This window comes from Chiloscyllium plagiosum, unplaced genomic scaffold (genome assembly GCF_037043375.1).
Source record: "Chiloscyllium plagiosum isolate Xiang-an unplaced genomic scaffold, Cpla_swu_hap1 HiC_scaffold_5, whole genome shotgun sequence".
In the NCBI taxonomy this organism is placed as follows: domain Eukaryota; kingdom Metazoa; phylum Chordata; class Chondrichthyes; order Orectolobiformes; family Hemiscylliidae; genus Chiloscyllium; species Chiloscyllium plagiosum.
Window position 1 is genome coordinate 37,432,983 of NW_028270143.1, and position 20,635 is coordinate 37,453,617.

General features: G+C 40.2%; 1 protein-coding gene across 3 annotated transcripts in view; it reads left to right on the top strand.

The window, feature by feature from the left end:
• agmo (alkylglycerol monooxygenase) overlaps nt 1-20,635 on the top strand; it is a 367,646-nt gene that overhangs the window by 10,286 nt on the left and 336,725 nt on the right. For all 3 annotated transcript variants that reach the window (XM_087987110.1, XM_043689829.2, XM_043689826.2), the window contains exon 2: nt 17,911-18,041. In XM_087987110.1, the coding sequence (XP_087843236.1) occupies nt 17,911-18,041 (131 nt within the window). The remainder of the gene's footprint in view (nt 1-17,910; nt 18,042-20,635) is intronic.

Below are 20,635 nucleotides of genomic sequence, written 5' to 3' on the forward strand. Positions count from 1 at the left end.
TTTCTTGTCAAAGGTAACCTCCAGGATATTGACAGAGGGATTCGCCATTGAATATCAAGTGGCAGTTGGTTAGATTCTCTCTTATTGGAGATAGTCATTGTCGTTTGTGTAGCATGAATGTTTCTTGCCATTTGTCAGCACAAGCCTAGATAATATTCATATCCTGTTGCGTATGAACCTGGACTGCTTCAGTATGTCAGGAGTCACAAAGGGTGATGAACATTGTGCAGTCATTATCGAAAAGTGTGGTGCTGGAAAAGCACAGCTGGTCAGTAGGCATCCAAGGAACAGGAGAGTTGACGTTTTGAGCTTAAGCTCTTCGTCGAGGTTATGCCCAAAATGTTGACTCTCCTCCTCCGCCGATGCTGCTTGACCTGCTGTGCTTTTCCAGTGCCACACTTTTCGATTCTGATCTCCAGCATCTGCAGTTCTCACTTTCTCCTCCATTGAGCAATCAATAGCAAACATCTCTACTTCTGACCTTTTGCTGGAAGGAAGGTCATTGAAAAAAGAGCAAAAGATGGTTGAGCCGAGGACACTACTCTGAGGAACTCCTGCAGAGATGTTCTGCAGCAGAGATGACTCACCTCCAACAATCACAATCATCTTCCTATGTGCAAGTATGAATCCAACCAGTGAAGACTTTGCCCCTGATATCCACTGATTTCAGTTTTTCTGGGGCTCATTGATGCCACACTCAGTCAAATATAGTCTTGATTTTAAGTCTTTCACCTCTTCACCTCCTGAAATTCAGGTCTTTTGTTCATGTTTGAACCAAGGTTGTAATGAGGTCAGGAGCAGAGTGGCCCAGGTGGAACCCAAACTGGGCGTCACGAGCAAATTGTTGCTGAGCAGGTGCTGATCAATAGCACTGTTGATAACACCTTCCATCATTTTACTGATATTTGAGAGTAGACTGGTGAGACAGTACTTGGCTGAGTTGGATTTGTCCCGCTTTCTGTGTCCAGGACATGCATAGGCAATTTTCTGCAATGTTGGGTAGATGTAACTGTATTGGTACAGCTTGGCTAGGGGAGTGGCAAGTCCTGGAGAACAAGTCTTCAGTACTATTGCCCGAATATTGTCAGGGCCCATAGCCTTTGCAGTATTTACTGCCTCGATCTGTTTCTTGATATTATATGGAATGAATCGAATTGGCTGAAGACTGGGATCTGTGATACTGGAAGAGGATGAAATGGATCATCCAGTCGGCACTTCTGGCTGAAGACTACAGTGGAATCATGCAAATAGCTACAGAATTCATAGTACAATATCATATTGTGAGATCAACAAAGTGTCATGGATGGTTGCATGTACACTTTTTAATGCACGTCCTTTAGACTGTGTGAATTGTCAATTAGTTTCCTTTTGAAAAAGGTTATTGCAAAACGTCATCCCACGATGTAGTGCATGTTGCATTGTGAACCTGCATCAACAACAAAATAGGTCAGAATTTCAGTAATCATCAAATTTGCTGCTTCAGGATTATTAAGGTATCCCTCTCAAATGCTACACATCCTTTTAATCTTCCAAGAAAGAAGTTGTTTTTCTGCATTTCATTATATATTACTGAATTATTGAAGAAAAGCAAATAAGGGGACCAGGACAGGACTCATGATCTTCTGGCTCTGCTTGGATGGAGGCTAAATTAGTCACATAGATTGGGTGCAAACTCTTTGTTGTAGTTTCTATGCACATCAGTATAAATATATGCCATATTTCTAGTAATAGCAGGTATGGTCTTGATGCTAATTAGATTATAATCATCTGTATGCTATATCTGTCATAAGTGTAGCAATCTGCAAAATTTTGGCATGTGTAGCCAGATTTGAATGAGATTTTTGCATTTCTGAATGATCATTTGATTCCAATATGACCATTAGTTTATGGATTTGTATTTTTTCAGCATGATGTTGAGCTAATTATGGTAGATGCTTTCTTTTTCTCTCCTGAGCCTTAACGTAATACTGCGTGCATTTAATTTGTTTTTTTTTTGCACTTGTTTGTTTGTTTGAATGATACTGCTTCTAATTTCTCTCTCCCATGAGAGAAAGGGATGAGAAAGATTCAGAAATGAAATCTTTTGCGAGAACTTGTTTTTGACCTTCAACAGAGAGGTCAAAAAACAGATTTTACCAAGTGATCTTTGATGCTTCATTACATTATGTAACAGCTTGGCTTATTTCCTGAAACCAGCTTAGCAAATGGGTGTTAAATTGAACAATCTATCACGTATCATGTTTATTTTTTAAAAATAAATTGGTATTGGCATGTTAAAGGATCCTTATTTTGTAACAATAAGGATGCTTTGTTTATAACTGGCAGCATGATTGCAGAAAATAAGCAACATCTGTCCTTAGCGAGACAGTAGACATTAGAAAAATACTTTAGAAAGTTAAACTACAAACGGGTTGTGCATTGATCAGATTTCTGGTATCTTCAAAAATGTACATAACTGGGAAAATGAAGCACGATTGCTTCTTTAATGGTTAATAATTCACTTGGCACTTACTTTTCCAGTCTTCCACAATGGAAAGCAAGTGATATTCAAACAGTCTTATTTGTTGATGGTGACTATAAGACAATATAACAACACTGTGGTCAATTCTACATCCATAACGTTGTTGTCTTTGAAGAAACAAAATAGTATTTTCTTTTTTATTGAAAATTAATTCTGAAAAGTTCAGAGTCTATTTACAGTTTACTGCCCAGGATGCTGTCAATCAGGAATTTGCTGAAATAAAGAGTTTCTAATTTGGTGACAGGTCAAGCTAAAACCAACTGAACTGTATTATTATAGTAGCTATCTTCTCAAATTCCCTTTCCAGCGGGTTCCTTTTGAAAATGAACTGATAATTTGGAGAGTCAATGGGTTGCTTGTTTTTACAATGATGTAGGTTCTGTTACTGATTGATTGGATCATTTTTGTTTATATTTGTATCTGCATGTATCTTAGATTTCTGAATCTATTCCATTGCCTAATTGTTTCTGCTAGAGAAGGAAAGGTGCAACTCTGTGTGAAATCTTTATATTAAAAAAAATAGAATTTTCCACTGCCTTGAGCATTATGGCCAATGGCAAAATTTTGGGAAAGAAGAGTGCGAATAAAAATAAATTAGACTCCATATATTGGGGAAAAATGTTTCTGATTTTATTTTTCATTATGGTTTAAGGGAAGAATTCTGAATCTCACTAATGAACGGGCAATATTTTTGTATCCATCCATTTGCATCTCATTAATAGCTAAAGTTGCCTCACTTCTGTGCAGCTTCCAATTCTCCCAACCTGCCCTGCGAAAGGGGTTTGTCCACTGACAGTACAAAGTGTTGGTCATGTTGAGTCAGTCGCTTGGTCATACCGCTGTCCAAGGATCATTGTCTTTGCTTGCCAGAGACTGGCCCACAATTAGTCCAGCATCCAGGAGAGTTCAAACCCTGAAAAGTCCCACACCAGGTTAAGTCTGATCTTCTGAGTGAAACAGGATCAGGAATGCCAATGCTGGACACGACAGCAATAAATGAGAGAGGCAATTTACTTCAGGAGATGAGATTTGGTGTAAGAACCATGAGAATGGCCCTGCATGGGTAAGGGGCATCGTCAATACAAGGTCAGCTCAGCTGATGTTTAAAGGTTGGGTAGGTCTGACGATCCTAATCAAGCATGCGGACCATATGCAAACTTTCAATTAGTGCTGGAGCAAAATGTGCCTGACAGCCTTCCCAACTGTTCCAGATCCTGTGGGTTCTCCCTCTCCATCAAGTGTTAAAGATACTTGGGAATCTGGTACGGACACAGTGAATGTTGCCGCCTCAAACCCTGGCTGCCTGAAGAAGAGAACAGATTTCTTCCGAGATGCTCCAGGCGCAAGAGGAGAACTGCTGTGCATTGCACACTGTGTCTGTATCAGAGGCAGAGTCAGAGGAACCTGAACCAGTGCTAAAACACCCCAGGAGGAGCTACAAAAAAAAAGAACAATGTCCTCGGACTCAGTCGGGAAGGGACATAGTGGTTGTAATGAGATAGATGTCATAGAATATGAGTTCACTGATTAACAGCCCCAATCTGGGAGCCCTGGCTGACAGATAACAACAAAAGTGTCAACACTGAAAATGTGTTGCTGGAACAGCGCAGCAGGTCAGGCAGCATCCAGGGGACAGGAGAATCGACGTTTCGGGCATAAAAGTGTCAACAATCTTGTTCACTCAGAGCTGGCTCTGAGGGAGTTGGATCAGTGTCAAGGACCCTACACTTGTAAATAAAGTGTGACTGTGATGGAATACTGGCCTCTGTGGGGTTATTTCATCATTTCCCTCATTTTGGGAGGCCTCCATACAATTATATATTGGGGTCTACAATGGAGCCTCAATTTTTGGTATGGCTGTTCAGAGATCACATCTTAGAAAAGCTATTCTTCTTCTGAATTTCTCCCATAATATCGGCATACCCATTCCAAACAAATGAACTAAGAGCTAGTGCTATCATTGCTGTCACAACCCTGTGCAGACAATGCAAAAAGAGATAGCATGGTTATAATAGTTTCTGAGTTCCTTAGACCTTAGAATCAGTATATTGAGTGTCTCTGACAAGCCTGCCTCCTGTTCCTGAACCCATGTGTGAAATTACACAGTGTTATTAATAGCTTACACCATGGGATCATCCTCCGTCTGGGCTTGGTCTCTGACCAGGGGTGTTTCTTCCTTACCTACTTGCAGAACTGTGCCAATGATGTACTCACTAGGTTGTACCCTAGGTCTAAACTAGAAAAAGTATTCACCAAAGTAAGCTGGTGGAGAGTGCTAATAAAAGCCTTGCCAGTGCATCAAAGAGATGGAGGAAGAATTCTTGCATTCAGGGACTGACCTTTTCAGTGTGTGGGCATGTGGATGTTGCTGGTGCATACATTGCTTGTCCAATAGGGGTAGAAACTTGAACATTTTAAGAATGAGTTCAGTCTTGGCAGTGGGAGAGCAGCACAGCACAGTGAAGGTTACTGGGCTGACCGGACATGGTGCTTTCAGAGTTTCAAAATAAGCAACCTTGATCTTGTCTGTCTCCAGGGTCTTCACCTCACAGGTGATGAGGAGTTGAATGTTGGCTGCTCCCCATCTTGACATTAATTTTGGTTGTGTGGTTTTTGCAATGAGAGTTTGCATCTGTTAGTTGTGGTGAGGTATTCCAATGGAGCATGTCGGAAGTGCATGGTTGGTGAAGGTTAGTAGCTTGGATAAAATGTGGAGCTGGAAAGGCACAGTAGGTCAGACAGCATCAGAGGAGCAGGATGATGATGATGGGTCCTGATCCGAATCGTTAACTCTCCTCCTCCAATGCTGCCCAACCTGCTGTACCTTTCCAGCTCCACACTTTTTATTGACTCTGACTTCCAGCATTTACAGTCCTTGCTGTCTCCAAGGTTAATAGTTTGGGAGCATGAAGTGGGTGAGAGCCATTTAGTGGAGATCCTGTAAGCAATGGTGAGAGTTGTACACTATTAGTCTTGGTGCTCTTCCGTGCAGTGACCGATTTTAAAGGGAGGGTGACACAGATCCCCTTCTGGCGGTAAGCAGTATAGAAGGTGGCCCTCCTTTCCACTATCCCATCTGCCAGCCCCTCCAGGTCCCTGACCAAAAGGCAGGGTGCAAGCTTGCATCTGGGCCGTACCGTCATTTATAAATGATCAAGCACCACAGTGTGACACAGTTCCTAGCTTGCAATATCAAAAGCACTGTGGAACTGGGCTTTGAACATGAAGCTAATGATGTACACATCACAAAGTCCTGGCTGCAGCAAACACTTCCAAATTAATACAAGAGCCCGGGCATGAAACAGGCCTTTGCATAATTAACCATTTGCCCTTCAACTCTTTACGCAACAGAAGCCAATATATAATCCCTGGCATGCCCCCTGCCTTGAATCTTCCCAAAAAAACACTATTTTTGCCAAAAAATGGGAACATTTCAGCCCAGTGTTTCTTTTTGTGCAGTAATAACTACAGCTCCATAAATCTGGCAATCAAATGAAGAAACGTAACATTGTTTTGCTTCTGGTAATTGCTGTCACTCATTGTTAATCTAGTAGGAATTGCTCGCTTTTTCAATATAGAATATGCAGATGAGTAAAACCTAACATTTGATAATTGCACCATTAACATTTCAGGGTAGTTATGATGGATGCTCACAAAATAAACAAAGTAATGAAACTCAATTGTAAATCTGATGACTTACATTTCAAATAGTTAAATACAGCTACAGATTTTACTCATAGCTATCAAGTCACAAAGGTAATTTATGATTACATGCAGTGCATTTTAATTGTTTTGCTCCTGATCTGTGACCACCGGCTAAATGTGCAGGGATTCAGAGCAGAAATACAGAAGGTGATCTCACTGCTGTGGATTCGGGTTTATGTTATTGCTGATAAGAGCCTGACTGGTGACACGTTTGTACAGTCATTTAATGTAGACTGCAGCTTCAGCAATTGGAGGGGGCATTTTAAAGTGGGTTTGCCTTGGTAGAGAATTGGTAACCCCCATAGAAATATTAAAGGGCTACCAGTGAGGAGAAAACAGTACTGGTAGCCACATTACCAAAAGGATATAGCTGCTTTGGAGAGGGTGCAGAGGAGGTTCACCAGGATGTTGCCTGGTATGGAGGGTGCTAGCTATGATGAGAGGTCGAGTAGATTAGGTTTATTTTCTTTGGAAAGAAGGCGGTTGAGAGGGAACCTGATTGAAGCCTACAAAATCCTGAGCAGTGTAGACAGGGTGGATAGCAAGAAACTTTTCCCAGCATGGAGTACTCAATTACTAGGGGTCACAAGTTCAAAGTGAGAGGGGAAAAGTTTTTATGTGGAAACTTCTTCACGCAGAGGGTGGTGGGTGCATGGAATGCATTGCCAGTGGAGGTGGTAGGGTCGGAAATGATAGCGCCATTTAAGATGTATCTAGACAGGTACATGAATGGGCAGGAAGCAGAGGGATACAGATCTTTTGGAAATAGGCGGCAGATTTAGATAGAGGATCTGAATTGGCGGAGGCTTGGAGGGCCGAAGGGCCTGTTCCTGTGCTGTAGTACTCAAGATATGTTCTATTCAAGATATAAAAGGTCCAGATAACCATGGGTGAGGTGACAAGATCTAGCGAGGTGTTTTGGAATTCCCACATTATAGATGATGGCTACCGAACAAAACTCAAATTAAACGTTGTGCAAGGCAAGTTGATTTTTTTCTGATAGGATCAAGTTGCTGTTAGTCATAGCAGACCAGGGGGCTGCTGTCCTATTAGAGAGGTGATTAGTAGTGTTTTAACCTGAGGGTCATCACACCTTGGGTGAGGGGAGAATTTGAGAGGGAGAATCTTCATGGTAGATTCAACTGGTGCAGGAATTGAACCCACTGTTGGCATCATATTGGCAACACACAAATCAGCTTTTTAGCCAACTAGGTTAAGCAGTCCCCCCTCTTTTCTGGTACAGTAGAGTTGCTAATTCCTGATTTTCTTCAGCAATCGAGAAATGACTTCATGGTCTATGGGGCGCTCAGCTGAAGGTGAAGGGACAGCTGATGGCCACACTTCAATCTAGTGGAAGAGAAATTTAAGTTGAAACTTTATTGCTGGAACAGCACAGCAGGTCAGGCAGCATCCAGGGAACAGGAGATTCGACGTTTCGGGCACAGGCCCTTCAAGAGAAATTTAAACCTTGTTATTCAAAATCATGTGTGCACCTGTTTGCAACTTATCCACAAGGGAGAAGAAATTTTTTAAAAGTAGGAATACGCAAATTAGGAGTAGAAGGCAGTTATTTGTGCGATTGAGAATACTTCGCCATTCAATAAGATCACGGCGGATCTGTTGTGTTCTGAATTCCATATTTCCATCTGCTACCAATAACCTTTGACTTCCATAACTAACAGGAAGCCATCTACCTTTGCCTTAAAAATATTCAATGACCCTGCTTCCATTGCATTCTGATGCAATGAGTTTCCATGTTGCACAACCCTCTGCTCATCTCTGCCCTGAAAGGGTGACCTCCAGTTTTAAGTGTCCCTTGTTCTTGACTTGTGCACCAGAAGAAACATCAGGACATTTTGAAATTTCAGTGAAGTTACTGTTCGCCCTTCTAAGCTCCAGTGGAAATAAGCCAATGAGTACTTCTAAGATGGTGGCAGCGGAGTAAGCAGCGTCCAGACACCTGAACGCAGGTCTCGTCCATTCTGTCCGCTTTCCTTCTTTTAACTCTGCTTTTCTTTCTTTTTTCTCTTTAGTTATTCTAGCTTTTTTTTGATAAACTTACCCTCTGGAGAGAGATCGGCCATGGAGGCAGCATTGGTGATGGACTATAGTAGCACCTGTGGACCCGCAGTGGGACCTTTACAGTCAGTGCCAGTCCAAATAGTGGTCGGCGGAGAAGTGGCAGGCGTTGGCAAAGCCTGGCGATTCCAGATGGTGGTCGGTGGCGAAGCAGCCATTGGCAACATTGTGGCTGGAAAGCCCCTGTGGGACACAGGCCAGTGGTGGGGAGAGCGAGCCCTCATGGGGAAAGCCAAGCATGGAGTGTCTGCAGGCCCATGGCTTAAGAAGGACTGTAATGTTTAATTTGTACCTTTTTATTTACTTTTTCTACTTTTGTACCTATGATATTGTACTGAGGTACTTTTGTACCTAAGACAGTGCCAGGAATGGTGACTTTGTACATCTTTCACTGTACTTTGGTACACATGACAATAATTCTACATTCTAATAAGATAATCTGCTTACTCCATGTATTATTCTGGTAAAGCTCCTTTGAATTGCCTCCAATACATTAAGCTCCTTCCTTATATAAGGAAACAAAAACAGCACACATTCTGCAAGATTTGGTCTCATCAATACCCTGTCCAACTGAAGCATAACATTTGTACTCTTCTGTTCAATTCCTCTCATAGTGAAGTATCAAATTCCATTGGCCTTCTTAATCACTTGCTGTACCTGCATATTCAATTTTTGTGCTCATGTATATTATTCTCTGTTTACATAATACGCTGCTCTATTTATTCTTCCAGTCAAAGTGAACAACTTTATATTTTCCCACATGATACCACATTTGCCAGATTTTTACCCACTTACTTAACCTATCCAGCAACTTACCCCAAAGCTGTTCGTAGGTTTGGGAAAGCTGTAACTGACTTATTACATTCAGATCAGATGCCATACAGCTATGTCTGCTTACCTCAAAGTTTCCACATCTGTGTTGGAAAAAGGAGAGAGAAGGGCCAGATTCTATGTTTCCTTGGATGAAGTATTGCCAGTAACAGAACCCACACAAGAATGCTCAGGTATGTTTCTTTAACAAATAGAATGGCTGACTCTGCATCTACGTGGACCATATAAAGTTGAACAAGGCCGGGAAAGGTAGATCTACTCTGTGGCATCTATGGACAACAGCTTTGTCAAGCTGGCAAAGAACTTAGTTTTCAGAAAATTAGATGCCAATAGCAGACAGTAGACAAGCAATCAAAATTCCTGAAAATTTATCGTTCCTCTTTGTTTCCATGAGTTAACATTTGGAATTGGCTGAGCATCTGAGCCTTTTCAACGTACTATAGCCAGCATTTTGGAAGAGCTCAAAGTCATCATCTCTCATTTGGATGATATCCTCATTCCCAGATCTAACACATTGGAGCATGGTGCCAGACTCTCAACAGTATTGCAAAGGCTATGGTTTCATATTTTAAACGTAAGTGCAAGTTCTCTGAATCCAGTATCGATATTTTAGACCATGTTCTTCACGCAACTGATGTCAAAGCTGACATCTGAGAAACAGAGCCATCTTGGACTTACCGCCATCTCATTAATATAGAGATCCAATATTTCACAGACAGGTTTGTACAACTAGACAAGTTCCTGTCCAATTTAGCATACAATTACAAACTACTCCATCTGTCCTTTAAACAGGACTACATCTGCTATCGGGATGAACACCAACCGAGAACACTTGACAGAATCAATGAGGTTACTCATGTCATTGGAGACATTGACTGACTGCAACTCAAAATGGCTATGTCATTGGCTGATGTGTTTTTTGCTGGGTTAGGGGTTGCGAGCTACAAATTCAGTTCGCAGATCTTGTGGATCAGTATTTTAGATCACAATTTTAGGCTAAAGGATGGCAGGTGAGAAGGAATTACTTCTCTCAAAGGTTCGTAAATCTGTGAATTTGCTACCCCAGAGTGCATTGGATGCTGAGACAGTGAGTAAACTTGAGGAGACAGACAGATTTTTAATTAGTAATAGATTAAAGGGTTATGGGGAATGGGCAAGAAAGTGGAGTTGAGTCCAAGATTAGATTGCATTAAATGGTGGAGCAGGCTCGAAGTGATGAATTGCCTAATGCAGCTCCTAGTTCTTATGTTCTTAGGTACACTATACCCCCAAGGGTACTGACAGATACACAGCAACACTGAGATATCATTTGAGAAAGACGCCCTAGCTATTGTGTGGGCTGACAAGAAATCTTCTGACTACATTCTGGGATGCACGGTCACAATTCAAACAGAATTTAAGCCATCGGTCATCTTGCTCAACACTGAAGAATAGCCAACAATAATGCCCAGAATGCAAATTTTTGCTGGTGATTCATGAGGTTTGTGGCACAGTCAGTCAAAGGTAAGCAGCACACCACAGCAGATGCATAGGCCCTACCCTCATGGGAAGCTGTCACAAATGACATATATTCTGCTTCAGGTGTAGTCGCCTCTACTTCTTTGACTACTGAGTGCCTACTGGCAGCCACACAAGACAAGAGGTAATTCAAACAGCCCAATATGCCATGTATGTCTGGAAACAAGCTGGTACAGGATGGACAGTGAATGCTCTTAGCAATTTGTGATCTGAAACAGTACTTTGAATAGTCTCATAAGCAAACACCAAAACTAGTGGAGAAACTCAGCTGTCTGGCAGCATTTGTGGAGAGAAAACAGAGGTAACATTTTTGAGTTGAGTGTGACTCCTCGTCAGAAACAAAAACCAGTATTAATAACAGGTGTGAGTGACAAAGTCAAGGTGAAGTGGCAGTAAACCAACTTCATTTTGAGGAAACTGCTAAATCATTACCAGTTTTGAGCATTTGGGAGCCAGTCAGAGAAGAGGTTGGATCATGAAATATGTTCAGTGCTGAGAGAGGAGTTTTAATCAGCAAGGAAATCCAGGATTGTGGGGGAAAAAGCAGCAAGGTGGAGTTGAGGATTATAAATTCAGCCGTGATCTTGAATGGTGAAGCAGACCTGGTGGGCAGAACAGCCTATGTATGTTCTTACATCGTATGGGGACTTATGGTCTTACAAACCTTCAATGCTTTCAATAGATGTCAGCTCATGTGGCAACTTGCATACTGCAGCTGTCACCTCAATCCTACCCAGCGGAAGTGGACGGCCATTCACAACTGCAAGCGCACATACACAACTGGAGAAGCAGTTCCTTTGTTGCAGACAGTAGATCAGGATGATGTAAGCTTGTCATGTGCACAGTCCACAGATCCACCATCAGACCTGAGGTCCACAGTAATCTAACAATACAGAACTACAGATAGAGTGGCTGCAAAAAAGTGATGCTATAACAATATACCCCAAGGAAGGAAAATCTTCCAGATGATTAACCACCAACAACCATACGTGCATTTTTAAGAGACCAGCATGGTTTAAAGAGTTTTAAAGAAAAGCATAAGCAGAAGTTGATGAGAATAACAAAGGGCCAAGGCATGAGAACAGTTGTGTGTGTGTGTTGGGGAACTTGGGTAATTCAAAACTTTCATGATAATGTATGAACTTTTTTTGTATTGTACTTTTTTGGATTGATGTGCAATCATGTTCAAATGTCCTTTCTGGTCTGCTATAATCATGTGATCTCTATCATGAGGCATTCTCTCTTAAGGCACCCATCTTGGTGCCACTTGAATAGAGATGCCATTTTGATCAGGCTTTCATTTGAATTGATTTGGTTTGATTTGACTTATTGTAGTCATGTGTACCTAAGTTCAGTGAAAAGCTTTGTTTTGCGAGCAGTACAGGCGATGATAATAAACAAAGACAGACAGATCAGAGAATCTTTAGACAGAGCAAAGCATACAGGCTAACAACTGCACAATGGAGGTGTACAAAGTAAGATCAACATTAGCAAGTTCAACATTATTTGTAGCTAGAGATGCCATTCAGAAGTCAAAAGGTGTGGGGCTAGAAAAGCACAGCCCATCAGGCAGCATCCAAGGAACAGGAGGGTTGACGTTTCGAGCATAAGCTCTTCATTAGCAGTCCATTCAGCAGTCTAATAATGGCAAGAAAGAAGCTGCTCTTGAACCTGGTGGTGCGTGTGTTCAAGCTCCTGTGTTTTTGCCTGACGGAAGAGGTTGTATGAGAGCATTTATGGGCTGGAATGGGTCTTTTATGATATTGACAGCCACTCCACAGTGTGTAAATTGAGTCCATGGATGGGAAGTTGGCTTCTGCGATGGTCTGGGCTGTGCGCACGACCTCCTGTAATTTCTTACGGTCCTGGGCAAAGCAGTTGCCATACCAGGCTGCAATGCACCAGGATAGTATGTTTTCTGTGGTGCAGCTGTAAAAGTTGGTGAGGGTCCTTATGGACATATCGAATTTCCTCAGCTGCCCGAGGAAGAAGAGGTGTTGTGCCTTCTTGACCATCTCATTTACATGGGAGGTCTAGGACAGGTTGTTGGTGATCATCACGTGGAGGAACTTGATGCTCTCAACCATCTCCACTGATGTGGATGGGGGGCGGGGTGGGCGTGTCCTCCCCCTTTCTTCCTGAATCAATGATCAGTTCTTTTGCTTTGCCAACATTGAGACAGGTTGTTCCGAATGCACCATGACAGCAAGCTCTCTATCTCCATCCTGTACTCTGACTCCTCATTGTTTGATATCCATTCTACCATGGTAGTGTCGTCACAAACTTGTAGCTGGCGTTCATTCAGAATTTGGTTACGCTGTCATGAATACAATACAGTAGGGGGCTGAGAATGCATCGTTGGGGGCCTCCAGTGTTGAGGATTATTGTGGAGGAGGTGCACTTGTCTATCTTCATTGATTGCAGTCTGTGGGTCAGGAAGCTGTGGATCCAGTTATAGAGGGTGGACTCTGGGTCTCGGAATTTTGAGCTTAGTCTGGAGATGTTAGATATTGAAGGTGGATCTGTAGTTGATGAGTAGGAGTCTGATGTAGGTGTACATGTCATCCAGATGTTCCGGAAATGAGTGTAGGGAAAGGGAAATGGCATTTGCTGTGCACCTGTTTTGTCGGTAGGCAAATTGCAGGGATTGAGGTAGGCTGAGAGTCTAGAGTTGATGTGGGCCATGACCAGCCTCTCGAAACACTTCATGATTATGGAGGTCATAGCCACTGGGCGGTAGTCATTAAGGTAGACCACTGTATTATGAACCCAGAATACTGAATTCTAAAAACAGGTTGCAACCATGAAAAACATCAGCATCGCAATTGCATTATGTATGCAATTAAGGTGCAGTAATACAAATAGCATGTTAATAAATTTATTAGAGTGGAACATTTCAGCAATGTGATGGCAGATGAACAAAAAGTTACCAGTGTCAAGGGCAATATGGGGGTCCCCTTTTTGATTTCCTAGGGTTTCCCATTGGAAAACCCTGAGGGGTGCAAATAAACAGTAGTCACAAAGATAAAGCTCTTCGGTGGTCCGAATGTTCACGGAGCTATGCTGCAGCATGAGTGAAACTTTTAAGCAGCAGAACAAGAAAACCAGAAGAGAAATAACACTATTAAATTCTGTATCTCTTTGTGGGATAAGTAATCACTTAGGAATCTGATTTTAAGTAGAATACTAAATCACATTAAATTAATTTAACACAATTAAAGTCTTGATTAGGAAATGAATGTTTCTATTCCAGCTTTGCTCAGGCAGGAATGTGATGTCCTCCTAGTATTATTGCTAGACTATTCGTCCTGAAACCCAAGGTAATATTCTGGGGATCTGGGTTTGAATCTCATCATGGCACATGATACAATTTGAATTCAATAATAAATAAATTAAGAATGTAATGATGACTGTAAATCATTTATCGGAAAAGCCTTCCAATGTCCATTTCGGGAGGGCAACCATCTTGGTGATGTTTCAGTAAAGATACCTTTCTGATCAGATCTCTGCAAAACTTCCAAACGTTCCGGGAAACATTTGCAACCATGAAAAAAGACAGTGTCACAACTGCTTGATGCACGCTCTGGTCTGCATGTGACTCTAGACCCATAGCATTGTGGTTGACTCTAAACTGACCTCTGGGCAATAAATGCTCACCCAGCCAGAGACCTCCACATCCCATGAATAAATAAACACATCTGAAATATTTATATTTTGTTTTGAGCACTGAACCTCTGCAAAGATGTACTAACCATGAAAAGAACAGAATTCAGACTTGCTAATTTTATACCGGGTGTGAAATGGTAAATGTAGGAGAGATTGCATAATCCTTAGTTTATAATCCCTGAGTGATGTGCATGGCAAAATGTATGCTTTTATTAGTTTGAATCTAGTTCAAGGCATTTGAGGTGCACATCTTAACTGTTTGGTGCTATTTGTAATCTGAAATGAGTTGAAATAATTTAAAAACCAAGTTCCTGATGATACAAAATCAGCAATAGCCTAAAGCAACCATTGATTGGATCCTTCCTTTTGGGAAGGAAATCAGCTATCCTTACTTGGTCTGGCCTCCAAATGACTCCATACCTACAGCAATGTGGTGAGCAAGTGTAAATGGAAGTTGTGGGAAAAGAAAAGTTGTAATTGAAGGCTATAAATGGAAGTCAGGTCTGCTATCCCCACAAAGATTTCAGAGATAGCCATCTAATGGCTGTGGGAAAGATCTGTTTTGGTGATCTGAGTGTTGTAATTGGTTTCTAAAGAATGAATAAACCTTAAAACATCCTTCGAATTCTCATCCCTCACCACCCTTCATGCTCATATACTCCATGTGCCCAGTCCATGTTATTCTGAACCCCCAACCAACTCCTTGTCCTATCATATTTTCTGTCCTAACCATTATGCATCTACCACCTTCCTTGTCCTTTATAGTCTCAATGCTGAGTGCTGAACCATGCCCCTCACACACTGTCCTTTTTGCTTGCACCTTCTATACTAACTCACCCAGTATTCACTATGGAAGACCTTGTGTTCAGATAAAATAAGATAAATCTCTAAGTGACTTTTTCATAAATTTACTCTAAGAAAAATAGTATTGTTGGAAGTTGATTCGCACCACTTAACTTTCTACAATCACATAATCCATTACAGTAATAAAATAAACATTCTTCAAAGCTTTCATAAGCACTTGGACTGTCAATCAAATTGTAACTTGACAGGTGCACCTTTGAAACGTTGGGTTGTGAAATCTGTCATATAGCATCGATCCTTTAATGATAGTCCACAAATGTATGTCAACAAGTGAGTCAGCAATCTCTGATTTTGTTAATACTCAAAAAGTCAAAAGCAGGTCTTTGAAATTATTTATGTGACAGCTTGCCTGTTCAATTGACTGCTTCCATGATGGCTTCATGGCCCCCGTGATGCTTGGCTTGACAGTTCCTTTGACAGCTCCTTGATAGTCCCTTTGTAAGTTCCAATTATTTTGTCCACTTTTTATGCACACTCATATATCTATTTGAAACAATCTCAAAGGGCACCTTGTCTTTCCCAAAGATGTTCCTGGATCCATCCAAAACAGTATTTTTCCTCACCAAAAGGATACCCTATCTTTAAAGAATTTTTGCAGCTTTAGACTTCTTCTGATTGGTCTAAAATCTAAAGTGTTGCATTCAAGAGCCATGAATACATACAGTACCATCCACCTCAGTTCCCACACCAGTGAAAATGACAACTGTTGGAAGCAGGGATGAAACTTCCACATTTAGGTCTTGGATACTAGTTTGTCTAAGCCCTTAAGCCAGTGACCCTCTTCCTCATTTTGAAAATTGAAGCTCGTACATAAGAACTAGGAGCAAAAGTAGACAATTCAATCCCTGGGGCCTGCTATGCCATTTAACACAATCAAGGCTGATGTCATCTTGACCTCAACTCCACTTTCCTGTCCACTCTTCATAACTCTTCAACCCATTACTAATTAAAAAAAAATCTATCTATCTCCTCCTCAAATTTATTCAAGGAACTGCCCAGCAACTGCTGGGGTAGTAAATTCCACAGATTTGCAACCCTTGGAGAAGTAACTTCTCCTCGTCTCTGTTTTAAATCTGCCACCCCTTATCATAAAATTATAATCTTTCATTCTAGGTTCCCTCACATAAGGAAACATCCTTTCTCCAACTACTTTGTCAATCACCTTTAGCATCTTCTCTGCTTTCTATCTTTTAAGGCAAGAGTAGATAGGTTTTTGAACAATGAAGGAATTAATGGTTATGGTGAGCGGGTGAGTAAATGGAGCTGAGTCCACGGAATGCTCAGCCATGAGCTTATTAAATGGAGGAGCAGGCTCAATGGGCCAGATGGCCTTCTCCAGCTCCTGTTGCTTTTGTTCTTATATACCTCAATTAAGAGTCCTCTCATTCTTCTAAACTCCAGCCAGTATAGGCCTAAACTGCTCAATCTCTCTTCACAAGACAAAACTATCTTCTCTGGAATAAATCTAGCAAACCTCCTTCAAACTGTCTTCAATACAGCATGATTCTTGCTTTCTGCAGATCAAAGTTGTACACAGTACACCAATTGTGGGCTCACTAATGCCTATACATTTGCAGTAACACTTCCGAACTTTCATACTCTATTGCTTTTGCCATAACTACCAAAATTCCATTTACCTTCCTTATTACCTGCTGGACCCACACCTAGTTTTCTGCACAATTCATACATAAGCACAGCCAAAGCCCTCTGTACCAAAGCACTCTGAGTTCCTCTCTTTGGAGAAGTGAACAAAGATGATCTAAGATGTTAGTTCATAATTCTGAAATCACCAAATTTACACAATAAAAATGTACTTCTTGATATCGGGAGCTGGATACTGTGATGTTCAAGTTGCAACAATGAGAACATTTTCTGTACTAGAGTCAAGAGAAAGTGTACCAAAACCCGTGAGAGAAATGATCAGAACTGCATTGATACAACAGCTACAAACCTCACAGTTCCAACTATGTTCTAATTGTGTTAAAATGGGTATTACATAAGTGAAGTATTGAGCAGTTTTTGAAATAATAATATTTATAAACACAATTGTTAATTTACTGTCATTATATGTAGGCCTCAAAGTTCTGTTGAGTGAATATAAATCTATAAATACTTAATAGATGTGACTAAAATTTTTATATCAACTTGTTTCATAGGAGCTTGAACCCATTTATTTTAAAACTAAGAAAGATTTAGGGTATATTTTTAAAATCTTTGCATCTCAGTATTATGTAGTATAGGCTTTTCTCACTTGTTTCAAATTAGGACTTAACCCTCAGTCTTCAACTCTAAACTATTTTGTTTCAGGATCTCAAAACTCCGAAACTTCTTACTTTAGTCTTTCCTCTCTACTATAACGATTTATGACTCACGGTCAACATCATCTTAGTACTGTGTCTTAACTTATTTCTCATATCCTCTTTCATGGTTGGTGGATCCTGCTTGTTGTATTTAGTTCATTAACATATTTGACAGTTTATGAAAAGAATCTTACAAGTGCTTACTTATTTGCATTGTCTAATTGTCACCTTGACCTATCAAACACTGAAACATCTCCTTGACTGTACAATCCACAGTAGCTATTTGTCTCAAAAGATTAGCACACTGGAAATGCTTGATTATCAGAAATGTAATTCTTTTGCTACTGTAAGTCACTCATTAGCAGCTCAGTGATGTAAATATGTTGATTGAGCAAAAGATGAATTGATGAAAATTATGTCTTGTAGGCGACACCCTATTTTGTGGGCCTGATGATCATTGAGCTGGTTGTCGCTTGGTTTCACAAGGGCAAAACTGTATTCCGAATAAATGATGCACTAACTTCCATCAGTGCAGGCATCTTGTCAAGACTGCCAGAGTAAGTACTGTAAATTGTCACCTTGTTATCCTCTTGGGAGTAGATTTCAAATACTGATGGGAAGAACTATTTGGAAGCTAAATGTTGTGCATCAGTTGAGCTATTAAAGGACAAACAACCTTAACATAGAAATTTTGGCTGTGATAGTTGGTTGTTTGTGTGAAGAGAGGGAATTCACTGTATGTAAGGGCTGTAGAGATATAAGACCTCATAACATTGAAATAATATTTAAACATGCACTTGAAATGTGCGTTATAAATGTAAGTCAGTCTTGCCTCTTGTAAGGTTGATACTTGGTACTGTTATGGAATCCATCTTGTTTATAAGCCACTTGAATTTAGATGTTTTTAAAATTCATGATTTCACCCATGAGAACATCTTCCTTGAATATCCCCCTTCTGGTCGATTGTGGGTAATAAGGATCGTACTATCCATGAGAAGATTTAAAGGTCCATGAAATAATAGATATAAAGTTGTTTTTGTGGTAAGATCGGTATTGAAAATAAATGCTGAAAAATGTGTTGCTGGAAAAGCACAGCAGGTCAGGCAGCATCCAAGGAGCAGGAGAATCGACGTTTCGGGCATAAGCCCTTCAGGAATAAATTGAAAATAAATGCTACAGTTAGGCAACCACCTTGATAAGAGAATAGTTGATGCAAGAGCATATCCATTATTTTCTTGCAAATGCAGTCATAATCATTACAAGAAAACTATGGAGATATTCATTAGTGATTTGGAAAGACAAATATTGTGTATTTTTGTGTGCCATTATACCTTACTATAAGGGTGAGTGTGCCAATTGTGACAGACAATTAAAAACTGCTGAAAATTATATTAACCTGGATGAGAACATATTTCTGGGAATCAATGAACATTGTTGGCAAATTTGCAGTGTATTGATCCATGTTATTGTCAGACTTCTAGAGTGCTGGAAAGCTAAGCTGACATTGGCAAGGGTACATTTACTGTCCATTTGTCACCATCATGTGAATATAAAATAGGGTCTCTCCTTGATACATTGCATCACATTGTGGTAGTGCACTATCAATCGTACTAAGTAGGGAAGATTTTGACTTGGCTTTGAAGGTTGTGTGTTATTTCCAAGCTAGGGTTATGTGTCACTTGGTGTGAATATGAAAATGTTGCTGTTCCTATCATGATTTTTAAAAAAAATCCTTTCCAGGGTTTGACGATGTCCTTGATATTTTGTTTCAATCCTATAGGTGCTTTATATTGCATTGGCAACAGTATCGTTGCACTGCTCGTGGAAAGCTGACAGTTGGGTTTATTCTTTGGGTCTGCTGATCAAGCTGATCTTGAATAATGCTGAGCTTCTTAGTAGTTGTAACAACTACAGCCATACATCATACTGCTGACCTTGTAGTCATTGTTGTAGTCAAAGAGCAGGATTAAGAGATGAGCCAGTCACTTCAAGATGCCCTGTAGATCATTGTTTTGATCTTGTTGCTGAAATGAATGGTTCAATTTGACATCTGGTAACTGTGACTCCAAAGATGCTGTTGTGATTTGTGGAATTGATTTGTCTTTTTCTTGTTGGAACTTTACATTTACTGCCATTTATTTGACGTAGCCAAGATAGCATACAAGAAATTTTTAGATCTAGGATATCAGCCCAGAAAAGTGGCTTCCTTCACATAACTCAGATGAGATTGAAAACAAAAATCTGTCTTTAAGACAACATGGTGTTCTACAGGGATCTTAACTTAAAAAGGTGAGCAATAGGGAACAATTTTAAGAGCTGAAGATAAAGAGGAGAGATAAAGATAATTTTGAGCAAAGCTGAAGATTCTTAAGATTAAATGAAGGCCAGCAAACATTTGATTTTTCTGCATTCTTTATTGTGAGAGAAGTTGTGTCCATCAACTTCAGTGAATTGAGTAATCTAGAACTCAGGATTGACCCAGTTGAAATGTTTGGCCGACATAAGCAAGTTCTGCAGAAATTAATTTTCAGCAACTCCACACATAATGGAAGTCCACACCACAAAGTTAAAAGTATACATTTTTCAACATTAATGTCTCAGTGTGTTTTTCTCTGTGTATTAATGTAAGAATATGGTACATCATACCACAAAATCCAAATAAGAGGAAAATCACTGTTCCTGGACTAGATTTTCTTTAGTGTTAAGATTTCTCCATTGAATGGTATTATAGCCTTTAATACACACAAGGATTTAATAACTGATTAATTTGATTATTGATCTTTGAAAATTTAAATTTTCAATCTGCCTGATAAAATCATTATCAAGTATAGAAAGCACGTGCATGAAAAAAAAGCTAAACAAATCAATGACAAATAGAAACCAAATTACTCAGCCATTGATAACTTGTTGTCTTCAGCACTGAAAAGATTGACTAAGTTTGTAACTTGGAACTATAAACAACGTTTTTTTTTAAATTTACAGTCAGAATGTGTCAATCGACTAAAGGTTTGTATGTTTGGCTTGCTTGTTATATTGGATTTGTATTTGAATCTCCAAGTAAGTTAAGTTGCTGCTCATGCATTGATTATGAAGTGTGAATTTTGTTTGAATTTATAGGGGAAGATTTTCTTCTCATTGGAATATACAAGTG